Source organism: Haemaphysalis longicornis, unplaced genomic scaffold (assembly GCF_048455015.1).
Source record: "Haemaphysalis longicornis isolate Haplotype H1 unplaced genomic scaffold, Haemaphysalis longicornis Haplotype H1 scaffold_1, whole genome shotgun sequence".
NCBI lineage: Eukaryota > Metazoa > Arthropoda > Arachnida > Ixodida > Ixodidae > Haemaphysalis > Haemaphysalis longicornis.
The window spans coordinates 171,318,648-171,335,552 of record NW_027526203.1 but is presented as its reverse complement, the minus strand read 5'-3'; the positions used below and the strand labels follow the sequence as shown (position 1 = coordinate 171,335,552).

Here is a 16,905-nt window from a genome sequence, read left to right as displayed (position 1 = left end):
GCAACGCAGACGATGAGGCGCGCCGTAGTGGAGGGCTTCGGATTAATTTTGACCTCCTAGGGATCTTTAACATGCACCGAAATCTCGTACACACGGACGTTTTTGCTTGCCGCCTCCATAAGAAAAGCGGCTGCCGCGGCCGGGAATCGAACCCGCGTCCTCCATTAGAATATGAGGTGCTCGTTGAAGGAACATAATGAGCAAAGCGAACAGTTAATAACTCTGATTTTGTTCGAGGTGGACGTAATGAATCTGCTACTCCATATTTGACCATTTTGGTTACTTTTTGTACGCATTCGGTGTAAATTTGATTTGAACTGGATTTTTTTTCCTCATTCGCTATACGACGTACAGACGGTAGGGGTTTGTGGTGCCCCGTGTGATCGCTAAGATTCATTCACAAGAGCAGGTGTCAATGCGAACGTTCTCCTCCGCCACTCTGCTCTTCCTGTCAGGTCATCACCAGGCTCCTCCGCGAAGGCAAGGTGCACGAGGAGGGCTCTGCACGCGATCGGCTGATGGGCCGCAGGATGCCCCTGGACGCGAGCCCGGTGGCCACCCCCCCACACGCAGGCGTCGCCCAGGGGCTGAACCTGTTCAACAAGCCACTCCCCGCCCCTCCAGATGGAGGCGGAGAGCCACGGGGCCGCCATGAAGCACAGAGTTCATCGGCTCAGGCGTTTTGTCTCGACCAGCCCCTGGCCTCCGTCCTCCCCCCACAGGTCTGTATGTCATGCGCCCTGCTTCCAGCCACTGTGTATAGGGCAAGAGATCGCGTGCATGGCCATGGCGACAAAAGCCTGCATGACAAAGCTTTAGTGATCGGGGCGTATTTTCTTCGGTTGTCGGGGGTTTCCATTTGTATCTGGTTTACATTTGTAAGTGACGCAAGCACTATGACCCTGAAGTGCATCGTGAATTATTTTTGCACGCCATCTTCAGATTTATTTGGCTTGAAAATGTCGTCAGAGGACCTCAAGTTGCTTAAGAAAATGCAAGTTGGTTTTATTCGAAAGATTTCGTGTTTTATAGTGCCCCCAGCGCTTGTCCGGATACAGACGGTGCGTTATTCACTGAGAAATTAAACAATTTAGGTTAAAATTTTGATTTTCCCGCTAAATCGTGCGTTTTCGTGGTCCCAAATGACATCACAGGAACCGACCGCTCTGCAGCCTAGAGTACCTTCATTCACGCATCCGCCGTACAGGGTAGAGACACGTATACGCTGGCGCCGCCATTTTCGGTTGCTCGCTCGCCGCCGAAGCAAGTCATTGTGTCAAAACCGCGCTAAAATTATCGCCGCAACGCGGTTTACTGAAGAAGTTTGAATCATATTGTCTGTTTCGCGTTGCTAGGTCTCGTGGGAAACGAAAAGAATAACGCGTTGAGCCCGTTGGCCCAATTGCGGCGGCACGGGACCGTTCAAAGGTTGTCTCCGCCCTGTACAGCGGTGTTGGTTTGTTCCCGCGTTTCTTTACGTTCCGTAACCTAGATGGCGCCACCATACCGTGGCAAGCGTTTGGTTTGTTTTTGCCCGCATTTAAACCTGGCTTGTTTTTGTTCTGGGAGAAAATATTCGTTCCCTGAAACAGTGCTCGCTCGACAAATGGGGTCACGTAAGACACCGTTGCTTGCGTCAATCGGCCAGTGTCGTCTGAGACAACCCCAAGACCCGTAGTGCTGTGCAGCTAAACCAAGTATGCTGTGCGCAGTACGAACAGCCGAACGCATCAGTACTTCTATGTTTACATGTGCTTTCGGAACTTCCGCTGTTTGTCCCATCATTCTTATTGCTTTGTAAAGAATGTGCCCTAAATTTAAAGGGGCCCTGAAAGGCGTTTTGAGCACACTAAATGAACTAGCGCAATCGTTAGATTGGGTCGTCAACGTCATCTGTGCCAAGTATTACTCTTTTACGCGCAGCGGAAAGCTCACACTTTTGTTGCAAAGTTTGTCGCTTTTTTCTCACCCTTTCCTTCGTGTTTTTGGACGCCGCCATCTTCACATGTCTACATCATCGATTCCCAGATGTTCGTCATGAGCTAGACATCCTGCTATTGGGCGGCTTTTTCACGCACTTCCGGCAAAGAGATGAGTCGTCTGCTCAGCGTCGGCTCGCCGGCTGATCTGCCGGCGGAGTGCCGGAGTGCTTGGACATTTTACGACAAACGAAACAAGTGTAAACAAACGTTTAACCGTTTGTATTAAATGCAGCACGGCCATAACACGACATGGATATTCCCTTAACTGAGTACGTTCCGTAAAGAAAGCGTTGAAGCCCCGTGGCACTTCTTTCGTGCAATCGCAGAGAACGCCCTGAGCCGAATGCCCGGGTTTGACGCATACATTTTATTCTACTTCAAAACAATCCAGAGATGGGTTTTGAACGAACACAATGTCACAACATGCGTTGCAAGTCTGAACCGCGATTGAAAGACGATGGGTTGCCTCCTCCTGCCCGTCGTAAATTCGGCACTCACCTCGCGCGCGGTTTGCGGGGATGAACAGCAAGTCACTTAACTCCGGCGCACAAGCCGAGATGGCTTTTAGCCACGCACACTGCACATACCCCATGCGAAGTTGAGTCGTACGTCGCTCGAGAAAGATAACCCAGACCATGGGAAGCACTATCCACCCGCAGAAGCACAACGTCGCATTGCATCGCGAAACAAAGACGTCCACAACACACACACACCATCGCCTCCTGTAATGTCAAACGCATCGCGCACTTCCCAATGGGAGTGGGTGGTACGCCTGCAGTGCCCACATGTCGCGAGGTGGGGCCCCGAGCTGAACCGGGAACACGCAACCGTAACTGAGTTCTACAGTGGTTTGTGCCTTGTTGTCAAGGCAACCGATGTTTGAGATTCTCAAAGAAGTGGCGCTCGCTCCAGCGCTAGAAAGCTCACAGCCGCGGTGGAGCATGCTTTGCCAACGTTGCCGCTCTCCACCACGCGTCGCCCCAAGCTGAACTGGTCACATGATTGAAGGGTTTTGTGCACGGGTTCTGTATCGATTTAAAATGTCTTTTTCACATGTCGCCGGCAGGAATTACGACCGCCGCAAAATAAGACCCGGCACCAGCGGGGCCACATCTGATACGGCACTTTTTGGATAAACAGTGTCGGTGCATCAAAGGGAACGAGCGCACGATCTTCCCCGTATGGCTGCGAGTTCGCCGCCGATAAAAAGTCACGTGCCACCGATAGCAACTGCACCAACGAACACCGCGAAAGGGCAAGGCGAGGCCGCCGCACACATGCGGCCAGATTTTTCGTTCGGTTTTCCAGCATTGAGCGAAGTGCGGGATTCATGGTGTCAACAAAGCTTGCCCGTAGCAGACGACAGTAGCAGCGCAATAGCGGAAGTACGTCACCGCTGCGGAGCGCAGCATGATGGGAGGCAAAGCTCGCGCGCCGTCAACAGCGGAGAGTAAGTCGAAAGGAGGAGGAAACGCGGAGCGACGATAATGCGCGGTTTTTGATTTACGATTTCTCAGCTAATACTCATCGCTTTAACAAAATTCTTGCAGGAGGAGATTGCAAATACATTGCTTTATTTGGGTACATGTACATCCATGCACCGGCGGAAGGTATTTCAGGACCCCTTTAAGCGCAAATCGCTCGTTCGTCTAGTTTGTAAGCTCTACCTAATTTGCGTCTGCTTCTGCCAGCCTCCGCCAATCGCAGAGCTGAGCTCATGTGACATCATAGGTTCTGTTGCGGGAAATGAGCTGGTGGGTCGCATGACCATTCCCGTTTTTCCTAATTATGTAGCTTAGTTGAGCGAAGTTTGCGTTAAAAGTGGTGTCAGTATGATTCTAACGAGACAATCTTTTGAATGAACCAAACTTGTGTTTGCTCTTCATGGCTCCTTTAAGTGCTTCAGCTAATACCTGATTATGATGCTTCTCAATCAGGCTTCGCATACAGATCTTATAAGGCCGCGGAGAAGTTAACTTTTATGGCTAAAATTGCATCCAAGAGACCTTTGTGCAACGTAGCACGTTTAACTGAATAAGGCATTTTATTCCACTTCACTTCATATCCAAGCTTCTGTTGCAGGAAGGTTTGTTATCAAAACTAAAAATTTAGACCGGTCGTGTAGCGGTCTCAATCTTGGAAGCGCACCAATCGCTTCGGCGAGAAGAACGTCCTGTGCGAAGTTGGATATACAATGATAGGAGGAGGTATACAGCGGATACAGTTTGGTGGCACTTTCCCGATGTCCAGTTAACTGCAGTACTTTGCTTATACAGACGGTTAAGAAATACTTCCATGCATTCCGTGCAGAGGGTTTACCAGCGAAGCTGTAATGTGTGGCCGGTCTTGCTGCCGCTGCCTCGGAAGTTCCGCCGTCTCCCCTGCCCGGCGTTGTCGTTTGAGCTGCGCTTGGTCGCTGCGTGCGCGCTCGGTTGCGAGAAAGTCTTTTTCATTCGCCCCGATGTGCCGGTACCACTTACCAGTGTCGGGACATAGACGAGTGCAGCTACGTCATCCACAAACTCATCCATCTCTCTCCCTTTACTTCTAACTCCTATTCAGCCTGTTTTTTTGCCCACGTGCGCATGGGGTTGCGCCGGATGAGTTTTCTGCGTGCACGGGACCACCATATTTCCCTTTCGAACAGCAGTGTAAATCTGTCGTTACTGCTTCGTGAATAATAAGCGAGGGGAGATCAGACCATGGCCTCAAGGCAACAGCGGTGTCGTTTACACCAGGTTCATTAAACTGTACCATGAGCAAATTCTGCTACAGTGTGCTACATTTTGAGAAATCTCCGCCGTTCCTTCTTGAAAACACCCTTTTCAGAATTGGGAAGAACATTTACCCCTCAAACTCCAAGTTTTGCGATGACAATAAAGATATCACGGTCAAAACAAGAGCCCCTTCTTCTGGTATTTCCTCCTTTTCGAGCTAGCGTTTCTAATTAGCATTGTGGCGATCACGGGCGTCTTCTCGTTTGAAAATGGATTCAAGAGCCGTAATTTTGGATGCATGCGTACTGTCTTCAAAAAGCTCCTCAGCGCAGCTTGTGCAGGCCATGAAGCCAGTTATCTAATCTCCGTCGACATTATTGCTTTTTATGTTTTCACCATGGACCGTGTCCCGTGCTTGCGGCAGCTGAAGTGTAGATATAGATTACCTTGGCGTATAGTAACCGATTTATCTATTTCTAGTGGAGTGTCTTGCACATCGTGTATCTTCGTAGCCTGGTAATGGTCCTGGCATGTGCGTTACTTCACGGACACTTTTATAAAATTCGGTCCCAGTGCCTGCGAGCGCTGGTGCAAAATAGATACTGAGACAAAAATATTGCCGTATGTAATTAAATCCTAGTTTCGCAAGAAATAGCATGGAAAGACGACAGAGCTTTGGCCACCCCTCAATACCCATGCTTTCCTCCTTCACGTCTTCCGACTTCCCGCGAAAATTCACGTTCCCTGTCCTAATCCTATTCCTTTCCCTGTCTTCAATTCTTAAATCCCAACTTACTGTCGTCCTTAAATTCAACGCTAGACTACCTTCTCTATTCTTTTACAACCTCTTTCCCTTCTCCCTACACCGCATACCATCCACGTCACCAGCCACACACTCTAGCGTATCGTTTCTCCCTGTGGAACCGAGTCGAGAACCGGGCCAGTTGGTATGCATTCATTGTGTCGTGCTGTGTTCTTCTCTTGTCCCGTAAAGTTTGCACTGTTCAATCACAATGAATGTTCTTTCCTGTTTCCTACCGCCTCCTCCCCTCCCCTTCCCTGTCCCTCCCGCTCCATCGTTCTCCGTTCCTTGCCTTCCCCTTTCCGACTCGCTTTCTGAACCGTGACGAACCGGTGACACCTACTTTGGTAGATCAATTGTGCGTCACCGGAGCGCCACTTCATTGGTAGGTGATGGTTAGCCGGTCTAGAACCGGGTGTCACGTCATCCAACGGTGAACCACCGGAGGACCGCGGGTGGGTGACTATAGTTTGTCACTGGTGAGCAACCACTGACTAAAAAATTGCCAGTGAGTCAGAGCTCACGAGTAAACAGACCCAACAGTGATTTGGAGTGAAAGACGGCACACAGAATTTCTTGGCGTTTACCTAACGCATAAATGACCCCGATCTTTAAAGTCGGGATGACTTACAGGCTAGACGCCGGCGGCTCTTATTTTTCTGTGAAAAAAGGCCAAAATTAAAAATAACGAAAACAGCGTAAACGAGGACAAAATAAGGAATTTACAAACACGAGCACTGTTTTTGAATTCATTTTGGGTCCTCATTACAGTGTCCATGTTTGGGAATTTCGTTCTTTTCCCCCGTTTCAAGCGCTTTTTATCGTCATATTATGCAGGACCAACTATCCCAAGTTCAAACTTTAGTTAGGGCATAATGTATCGTGGTTTCTCGCGATATGGAATTTTATGCACCAACCGTAGTGCACTGCATATTTAGGTTCTTTGTTGCCACCTACTCATGGCGGGTAAGTGAGAACGCGAATTACAGCCAACGTTTCACCTGGCGTCCGTGGATGGAGTTCTCCAGGTTGGAGGTGTATGACGCCCTCTGACACAGTTGACGCTGTCACTCCGATTCGCCCAACTTTCGCACGTTCCCTTTCAAGTGTGACGCCAACTGACAAACGCAATTTTTTTTGTTTCACAACAACAAATCTTGTTTCCCGTTTTCTTGAATGTGGAATTTATTACACCCCATTTTTTTGAAAAAAAAAAAGCTTCTTCCTACGTGGTTTCTTTCGAAGCAAACATGAGATACGGAAACGCATCGGGCGTGCTCGAAACCGAAACTGAAAGCGTTAGTTTTGTGCGCAACACAAGAAATTTGCATGTCTGCAGCTTTTGCCTGGTGATTTAGTAATTTTATCATGTAAGAGATACAAATTGCCTATCGGATTTTAAGTAGCATTTTCAAAACTTCTTGTCACTAAAAATTGTTTCTCATGAGGAGCATCCAACCCGGTATCTACGAAACTGCAAGCGATACCTGAAGCCTTCTACTCGCCTAGCATGGTGATTTATGAAGCTTTAAAAGCAGAGGGACACAGGATATCTTAGACCAAGCTGTCGTAAAAGCTGGCTTCTACGAAACACAAGGTTGCCTTACAAATGATGAGCAGCGCATCGCGAAGGCATCCCGTTAGAGGGCTGATACTGCAAAGCAAGGTAGACAAAAAAAGGTCGCTTCAGAGAAATCAGAGTACAGCAAACTCTGGACGAAATTACCTACAAATATGGGAAATGTAAGCTTTCTTAATCAAGTTATGTAGACAACTTGTTTGAAATATTTTTGATTGACAGCTCAAACGTCTCTGCATTTTTTTCAAACGCGAACATTCGTGACTTCTTTCCCTAATAAATATTTTTAGTAAAACTTGCACATTTTTATCGCGGGGATACCATGGTTGCCAGACCAGGAATGCCCCCCCGCTGAAAGAGCGGCTGCAGGTGGTCGCCAGTTTATGGTCGCGGATCTGTCAGTCCGCTTGGTTATAAACCCCTGCGTGCTCGCGCCGCGGCTCGGGCTCTGGCCCGGGTTTGTTCTTTTGAATTCTAGGTTGTTTTCCCGTATGTTCTAACTTATTCTGCCTTGTTTCACCTTTACATCGAAACGAAGGCCTAATGCTCGTGAGGTCGTTTCATATATCTGCAGCTCGTTCGGCAATTGCGCGCTCCTGAACGCCTGAGCTTTTATGTCGAACATCACAGGTGCCGGGCGAAGGTTTAGAGTAATCAGCACACAATTATAAGTAAATGCAAATAATTGCATTTAAAAAGAAATAAAATGGCGCGCCTAATATTTTTTCCCTGTATCTATAGTCTTTGCCAAAATTTCCTAGGCCACTACAAAGGGTTCTGCGCCACCAAGAATTCCGTGTAAAATGTCGACGTTTCACTGCTTAAATGTTACCAAAATTGTTTTTGACAGTTAGAAAGAAAGGTGTTTTCTCCCACTTTGCGGAACGAAACGTTTCAGCAGAGTTCAATAGGTAAGCTTGTGCTTTGAATACTTTGTGGCCCGCATGCTTTTGTCATGGTCTAGAAAATTTGGCCAAAGGCTGTACATTGATGGTGATTGCAAAGTTCTGTTCGTTCACGCTAACAAGGGTATAAGGGAAGGATTTCGCCTCTTTTTTGCGTGAAAAAATAAATTTATAAATGAGAGGTTGCGAATGGAGATAAATTTGTTCCATCAGGAGGATTCAGAACCATTACTTTAGGATATCGCATGCGATGTTCTAATAATTCAGCTACAGAAGCAAATAAATTACCCATCGTATTCCCGTGTATTTAATGTGTATGTAAGGGTTTCTTGAATCTGGGGTTGCCAGCCAGCTCTGCTCCCCCAAGTTCGCTCGGAAGGAGGCGTTCTTTAAGGCCCCCACGCCAGTGATTCGAGCGTCAACGTCGAGTAAGGAGGAGTTCACTGGACATGGACCCTAGTATGCTATTTGTGCAGCAGGACCGCCGGAATCGAGGTCATCACTAAGCGTGTATTTTGGGGGGATGAGGGCCTCGTTGAAGGAACATAATGAGCAAAGCGAATGGTTAAGAACGCCCATTTCATTCGAGGTGGACGAAATTATTGTGCTGGTTTATATTTGAACGTTAAATAACTTCGATTCGAATCGTATTTTTTCCCACTGGCACACCTCTAATTGCTATACGACTTAACAGAAAGGCGGCAGAGGCTTGTGCTGCCCGAAGCGACCGCCAAGGTTCATTCACAAGAGGAGGTGTCACGGAATCGCCGATTATCCTCCTCCGACACTCTGCTCTTCCCCTCAGGCCAACCCCAAGCTTATGCGTAGAAGCAAGGTGTATGCGGAGAGCTGGAGGCGCGTTCACCTGATGGGTCGCATGGTGCCCCTGGACGTGAGCCCGGTGGCCACCCCACCGAACGCAGGCGTCGCCCGGGGGCTGAACCTGTTCAACCAGGCCTCCCTCCTCCAGATGGAGGCGGAGAGCCACGGGGCCGCCATGAAGCACACAGAGTTCATCGGCCCTGGCGTTTTGCCTCGACCAGCCCCTGGCCTCCGTCCCCCCCAACAGGTCTGTATGTCATGCGCCCTGTTTCCAGCCACTGTGTAGGGCAAGAAGATATCGCGTGCATGGCCATGGCGACAGAAGCCTGCATGACGAAGTTTCAGTTTTGGGAGCGTACTTTCTTCGGTTGTCGGGAGTTTCTATTCGTACCTGGTTTCCATTAGTAAGTGACGCATGCACGATGAGCCTGAACCACATCGCGAATTATTTTTGCACGCCAGCTTTAGGTTCATTTCGCAGGAAAATGTCGTCGGGAATCCCCAAATTGCTTAAGCGCTTAAACTAACGCCTCATTATGGCATTTGATACTCGAGCTTCGCAAACAGATCTTATAAGGCAGCGGAGTAGTTAACTTTTGCGGCTAAAATTGCGTCCAAGAGACGTTTGTGGAACGTAGCACGTGTATCCGAATGCGGCATTGTACTCGTATTCCCCTTCACCTCACGTCCAAGCTACTTGGCAGGACGGTTTGTTATCAAAACTACCGGTCGTGTAGCGGTCTGAATCTTGGAAGCACGGAAGCGCGTCAGTCGCTTCCGCAAGAAGAACGTCCTGCGCAAAGTTGGATATATGTAGAGTGGTAGGAGGAGGTACAGTGGATACAATAACATCGCATATTCCCAATGCCGAGTGAACTGCAGTACTTTGCTTATGCAGAAGGTTAAAAAATACCCCCATGCCTTCCGTATAGACGGTTAACCAGCGAAGCTGTAACGTGGGGCCGGTCGTGTCGCCGCTGCTCCGCGCCCACCGCCGTCGCACCTGCCCGGCGTTGTCGTTCGAGCTGCGCTTGGTCGCTACGTGCGCGCTCTACTGTGCGAGGGAGTCTTTTTCGTTCCCTGCGATGAGCCGGTGTCACTTACCAGTGTAGGTAGATGAGAGACTATCTAAGTCATCGATAAACCAGCCAATCTCTCTCCCTTTCCTTCTATCTCCTCTCCAAACTTGTCCATACGTAAATGGCGTAGTGCCGGATGAGTTTTCTCCGTACTCGGGACCACAATATTTTCCTTTTGCATATCAATACAAAGCTTCGCTTTTAAAAGCGGCGTTTAGAAAGCAGCGTTCCTGCTCCTTGTATGATGACCGATGCGAGATAAAAGCACGGTTACAAGGCAACAGTGATGTCCTTGGCACCAGTTTCAGGAAACCGTACCAAAGGCATATTCCGCTGTAGTGTGCTACATTTTAAGAAATCTCCGCTGTTTATGTGCCAGAACCCCCTTCAACAATTAAGAAGAGCTTCCAAGTTTTGCGATGTTCGCAGAACTCATCGCAAAACTTGGAATTTTGCGATTACAACAAAGAAATCATGTCTAAAAAAGAGCCTATGTCCTCCGTTGCATGCAAAGGAGGACATACTTTTACTTTACTTCACAAACGTGAAAAAACTGCTACACGGCATCTTTATAAAGTATTTGACGTATTACCCGAATGTTTTATTTTTGGTTTCTACCCGAAGCTCATCCTCTTTTCTCTACGGCACCGAAATTCTTATTTTAGGACGAACATTGGACAAAATTCGTTTCTTGGTATTTCTTGGTGTTTTGTTTTTGTAACTTTCCTTTCTATATAAATGGTGTGAAGTGGCTGACTGTTTTATAAGGTTTTGGCGTTGTTTCGCTTTGATTGTTCGGGAGGACCGGTTAAGTCTTCCTGCTTTGCGCCTTTTACTGCCGGTAGTAGCGGAAGGGGCCCATGCATTTTGCCCGCCCTTTCGTTTCTTATTGCTTTAGAGGAGCGTTCTTCCGGTTGGTTCGAGACCAAGTCTGAACCGGTGCCTGCTGCCGCCGCCACGTCGAATGACTTCAACAAGGACGGTACAGCAGCGCTGGTGCCCTTCGAAGTGAAGACCGCCGAATTTTTGAATGAATATCAAGAGTATCGTGTCCACGGCTCTTCACTGGACGTCTGCCACCACAACGTTCTCTTTGGCGTGAAGCCTTCGTGTTCGCTTCTGAGTAAAGTACTTGGAATGTAGACCGTGCGGCTGCTCAACTGGCAGCCGGCTCAGTTGAAGGGTGCAGTTTATATATTTTCACAGAAGAAATGCCCTTGTGCTATTGTGTAGAGGGAATGAACCAGCACACTTGGAGTCGTTATTCCTTGTATATATGCATATGTCATCATCAGCAGCAGCAGCCTATCTACGCCCACTTAACGGCAAAGGCCTCTCCCAATAATCTCCAATTATCTCGGTCCTGTGCTAACTGCAAACAATTTATCCCCGCAAACTTCTTTATCACATATGCCCATCTAACTTTCTGCCGTTGTCTGCCACGCTTGCCTTCTCCATGGATCCACTCTGTTACCCTTATAGCCCAACGGTTATCTTCCCTTTACATTACATGCCCTACCCCCGCCCATTAAGCTTCTTCTTAATTTCTACTAATATGCATATGTATATAAATATAAATAGTTGTAGTCAAGGGTACGACGAAAGTTCGTCTCGTCAGACATATGAAGAAACAGTAATACGCTGGCCAAGTCAAAAATAAACACGAAAAACCGTAACGTTTCTGAAAAGTTTACTTCTTGTTTTTGATCTGGTCGGTGACTGCATGGCTGTTTCTTCTTTAATATAACTATTTATTTTTATTCAGCAAGTACTGGACACCTTATTACGTCGTCTAAGCACTACGGGTACTTCAAGCGAGATTAAGCATAGCAGTAAAGTTGCATTGCGGCTAAGATCACGAACATAAACAGCGAAATGGAATGAACGGCGAAACGTAACAATGCTATACGATATCGTGCTGATCACGCTCTCAGATCTTCTGCGGGGACACTGTATGCGGGAGCAATAAAGAATCGAAGGCAACTGTCTTTGGAAAATATAGCGTTAAAGAACTTGGTTGACATGACGGAGGAACACGATAAATGGTAAGTAGCGAATTCTTCGTTCAGCAAGGAATGCAGAAATTCCAAGCGTTGTTGCTTTATAAACTGTAGGGGCAGTATGTTTTCGGCTGAGATTTCTTACGAGAGTCCACACGTTGAAATATAGAAACGTAAAGCGAACAGCATTTCTGTGAATTATTCCTAGATTATCAGTGTTGCATTATTTTAAGGGCCCATACTATGCTCGCATATTCTGGTTTGATTCTGAGTATTGATTCCAGAGAAGTTTTACGTTCTTTGGCACATTGGGAAGCTTGCGCCTTAAGGAACACAACTTTCTCAAAAATTGTCCACGCGAGATTTTAAGAAGGTTGACGTATGGAACCTGACACCCAAGTATTGAAGGACTCCCACAACGGTTTTGTTCAACATTTCGCGTACCTCGTCTCTTTGTGCTATGAAGACATCGACGCAAAGGAATAATCAAGATCGCTGTAGAAAAGTCGTTCACTTACGAAATGTAAAAATACAAACGAATGCGAACTCGCAATGTCCCTACCGAGGCCGCACGATACGACGACTCAGCGCGCATGCTTCACGGTTGGGCAGACCTGCTGTTTCTTGCATGTGCCATTGTATTAATTAAACGACCCTTAATAATTTCTTAGTTCCATTTTGAGTAAGCCTTACAAAGTTACCGTAGATTCAAAAAAGAAAATGCATAGTAATAGTAAAAAGTTGCAGGTGACATCTGCGTTTGGGTCGTAAGGTGTACGGCGCGATAGCTTGAATTGCTTCGGCATGAAGGGTGCTTTTTTGATTGGAGGTCGTGCATTTAACAACTATGCTTTCAAAGATCTGCAGTTCAGCAACGAGACCTGGAGTAGCAGCAACAATTTTCAAATCTGTGCGGTACAGGGAAGGCAGAGGCCAATTACGCTTTTGTGGCTGAAAGGGACCCTGCAACGCTTTAGATAAGCGCTTTTACTCTTCGCGTCTCGAACCACTGCGAAAGCTATAGTTATCACCAGCACAGAGCGGCACTGCGTGATTTGGTCGTCGCACCAGATACGCCTTCCATTTCTGCTTTTTTTTGCCTTTCTTTTAAAGTTGCTATCGAAAAGCGTTCTTTGAAGCAACTGAAGGAAAACCGGCCAACAGCCGCTACATAGCCTTAGTGACGTAATTCGAGCCGACGAAGAACGTCAAGACCTGGAAAGTGAGACAGATCTTTTGAGCGAGTTTTCAAGTTTTCTGATGGGCATAGAGCAGCAATTTACGGCAGAGGTACTTTGCGGCCCCCTAATCTAAGTACTGGGTGTGTTGGGTAACTACCTTTTCCAAGCATTTAAAATTTCAAAAAAAAGTTGAAAAAAGAAGTGTTGCAGGGTTCCCTTTAAGATTGGGGGGGGGGGGGGGGGGGTTGAAAGCTGGCGGCTGCGGTGTGTTTGTCAGTTTAGGAAGAAGGTGACAGGGTTAGTGTTTCAAAGTGTTTATTTTCTAACGTCGGGGCCTGGCTGAACGTTTTGGGGTTTTTATAACACACACACACACACTTTGAGAGACCTTGATTGAGAAAGATTTAATTGAAGATTGGGAAAAGGGAATAACGAGAAGGTATGCCCAAATGCTGGAGCTCAAACTCCTGGGGCCCAGCACCAGCTGACGCTGATCTTGAGGTGACCAGTTGGCCAGGACATCTTCGTCTGCGGCGTTGTAAGTGTAATATGCAGTGCTTGAGTTGTTCACCCCGGAGCATATCCTTCAATTTAAGCAGGTTGCGTAAACAGAGTGTGCGTTTCCCTGTATTTAGCCCAGTCTGAGGGTAATGCCGCACGTTTCCTATTTAACATCTCCGTCCATGTATAATTATGGATATGTTGGTTTGTATGCTGCGCAGAGCTTTCCATACTTAGGCATTGAGATCCCCGTGTAGCACGGGGAAGGATGGTGTTCCTAGGCGTAGAATGATATGATGATCTCAATATTTTTCGTTGGAGAAAGTGTGGCAGTCGTCGTCAAAAGGGAGCACGGTATGCGAGTTTCTCGTTGATCTTCGTAAGCTGCGTCGTTCCCTTGCCGACCCTTTTGTCCTGGTGTTGATATGATTAGCTTAACCGCTTATGTACTATGCCTGTAGCCAAGAGGCTAATGGCCTTTTGAGCGTGTGTAGCTATGTTTAAGCATCTATTTGGTAGTTCCGCTAGGCGGATATCCGGGAGTATTTCCGCTTTTCCGATCCTGTGTGTATACGAGGGTAATAAAGTTACAGCGATTGCCACGGTAGTCCACTATGACTATTGCTGCATTCGTCCTCTCGAATTTCCCGGCGTAGGCGGATGCTGTGTTTACGTAGTTTTGAAGCTTTCCTCGATGGAATTTGATCCTAGCGCCTTTTGTATGTTAAGGTCTATGTTTTTTCGTAGTATGAAAGCTTTTATAGACAGCCGCTGGATAGGTAACATATCCAACATGGCGTCCAGACGTTTTGTTTCTCGGGGTGCGGCATATATTCCATTGTATGGCGGGTCCCAATTCTTTTCCCAGAGGCTCTTTTTGTGCGAGGAGACGGGCCTGTCTGATATATTTAAGGTTATTATAAGACGCAATTTAGGACCTGTGGGGTGATCATGAAAATTGAAAGGTAGATCTATCCTATATGCTGTTGCAATAACGGTGAATATTAGGCTGTCTTCAGTGCCGGTTAATGTCTGGTAAGACAGTCCTACCGATATCAGGGTCATGATCAATGCCTACATAAGTTTTGTCGTTTTCTTTTCATTCAAGCTCTTCCCTTGTATCGCCGTTTTACAATATGGGAGAAATGATCAAATATCTCCTGTATTTTGGCAATAGTGTTATCGGCTCTGCCGCTAGTCTGCAGGGCGCTGTCAATGATTCTTACGAGGCCGTTTTCTGAGATCACATGCTGACCTATTTTTAGGTTTTGTAAATTGGCCGCGTGGCGTCATTGATCGTTTGCTGCACAGAGCTTGCGGCTGTTACAGGGCCGTTGGAAATCCGAAAAATAACTTAAAAATTTTTGTAATTAGAAGCCGCATACTCGGTTTTAATTTTTTATTGGCCCACTTTGTCTTTCGTTTCTGACTCTAACGTAGGTTTATCTGGGTTTCACAGAGCCTGGCGCTCGTCTTCTGCACCCTTTGTTATCTAGGTGACACAATGTTAGCGAGCGCCGCAATGAGTATCATTTGGTAAGGCACTTTAGTGTGATAGCGTCAGATGTGGGAACGGCTGGCGACCGTGCCTGCCGAGCATGCGAGTACCCATGACAAGTAGAACAGACTTCACTGCGACGCCGTTGCGCCGGCTTAAATCGCGTATATTTTCTACCGACTCTGCGTAGTATCATTGTCGTCCTTTCAACAATCTGGGTGCTGCTGCTCTGTGTTTCCGATTCGGGCGAGCCCCCGTATCTCGCTTCCTCAGTTGTAGCGTTGTAGTTCCCTGTTAGCATCGATGACGTAACTTCCGCGGACGCTTCATGAGCGCGGCTGATAGCGGCCGGCTGGCGTGCACAGTAAAACCGAAAAATGAGCATAATAACGATATTGCGTTAATAAAATAATGAAATATTGCACCGTAGGAAAATGGGGGACCAGCGAAGCAGAGGGGACACAATTTTTGGAAGCGAAGCTTTAGGGTCCTCACTGATGCCGTTGTACGAGAATAAGCCCTGCAGGAAAGCCAACTTTCTCTGACGATGATGATGAATGATTGGGGGTGAAGTGAAAGAGAAAAAAAAAAAAACACTTCCCGTGGCCCTAATCACACCTCGCGTTATGAGGCCGGCGTCTATCAGATTGCTCCATTTCGACATGGTCGAAGCGAACGCCAAGCAGAAGGTATTGATTCGCGCCGTATACCCCAAACCCAAACCTTAGGCCTACGGATTGCACGCCAGATAGTTGCTGTGGGTGTTCTAGAAATGTGCTGCGTACTTTTAGAGTAGTACATACTCGCAATGTGGGATTGGCCAACCAAGGAATCCATCACGAGAAAGCTTCGCGTTCAACCATCGTAATCATTAGACGGAGGAGGGCATTATTCTTCAATTTCCGTTCGTTTTAAATTCGCCGCTAACGGGCTGATACAGTCGCAGGCGACTCGCCGCGGCTAGCCGGTGATGCTGTGCGATGTCCTTGTACTTGAGAAGAGTGTGTCCGGCTTTACCCCTCCTTCTAGCGGAACTCAGCTAACGAAATTTCTAGCGAAGGCGTGTGGCATTTTGTTTCCGCAGAAAGAGGACTAGACTAGTGCTGAGATGATCGTTATGTTTCGTTGAGTGTGTTGAAGGATGACGTAAAGGAGAAAGAATGGTCAGCAACAGGCATCCGACACCTCTCGCTTCAGAATCATCTAGATGCGAAGAACGTACTTTAGAATACCCAGCCAACTTGAAACTTTTTTTCTTTACTACCTTTTTATTCATACCCAAGAGACATCATGGGTAGATTAAAAACTGCCGACCAAACTTAAGCCGATTCAAAAACTTGCATATCAAATATACTCAGTTCTTCTAGAACAGCTAGCTATTCCAGATCAAGCTCTTGCAAGTTATACCCTTCGAAAAGCAAATTGATACTCTGCGCAAAGTATCTGGTCACAGAGAAGGCATGAGGGTCAGCATGGCGCAAACTGATCTTCAACTTCCAAATGTCACGCAGGCCAACAGGCATGATGAGATTATAGGTCCATTCGATTCAGCCTGCACATCTTGAACCAGTTCACAGCAGTGCAGTGCCGCTACCACCATCCTGCATGACCAGCGGAACCAGATCTGCTCTTCTTTCGTCTGCTGCTGCACCTCCTTGGCAGGGAGTGCAGGCAAAGCCATGAACTTTTGCTGCGCCACCGGTGAATTGAACGGCGCTGTTCATGTGCAGTGAGCTGCACCACTGAAAGAAATGGCAAAGGAGTAGACCGCCTGAACTGGTTCACGTGGATGCCTACCTCTCCCCCTTTTAGATGCGACGCTGAGAGGAGCATCTCTTG

General features: G+C 47.3%; 1 protein-coding gene across 1 annotated transcript; it reads left to right on the top strand.

The window, feature by feature from the left end:
* Positions 1-201: 201 nt before the first annotated feature.
* LOC144167260 (uncharacterized) lies at positions 202-9,094 on the top strand. Its single transcript, XM_077696592.1, has 2 exons — positions 202-722; positions 8,791-9,094. Exons 1-2 carry the CDS (start codon positions 519-521, stop codon positions 9,091-9,093), a joined length of 507 nt encoding a protein of 168 aa, XP_077552718.1. The 5' UTR covers positions 202-518; the 3' UTR covers position 9,094.
* The last annotated feature ends 7,811 nt before the right edge of the window (positions 9,095-16,905 follow it).

Excerpts from the sequence above, each read along its gene's own strand:
- LOC144167260 (XM_077696592.1), top strand. The coding sequence starts at position 519 with ATGGGCCGCAGGATGCCCCTGGACGCGAGCCCGGTGGCCACCCCCCCA. Across the intron at positions 723-8,790 it reads CCTCCGTCCTCCCCCCACAG|GCCAACCCCAAGCTTATGCG; the intron begins GTCTGTATGTCA and ends TCTTCCCCTCAG.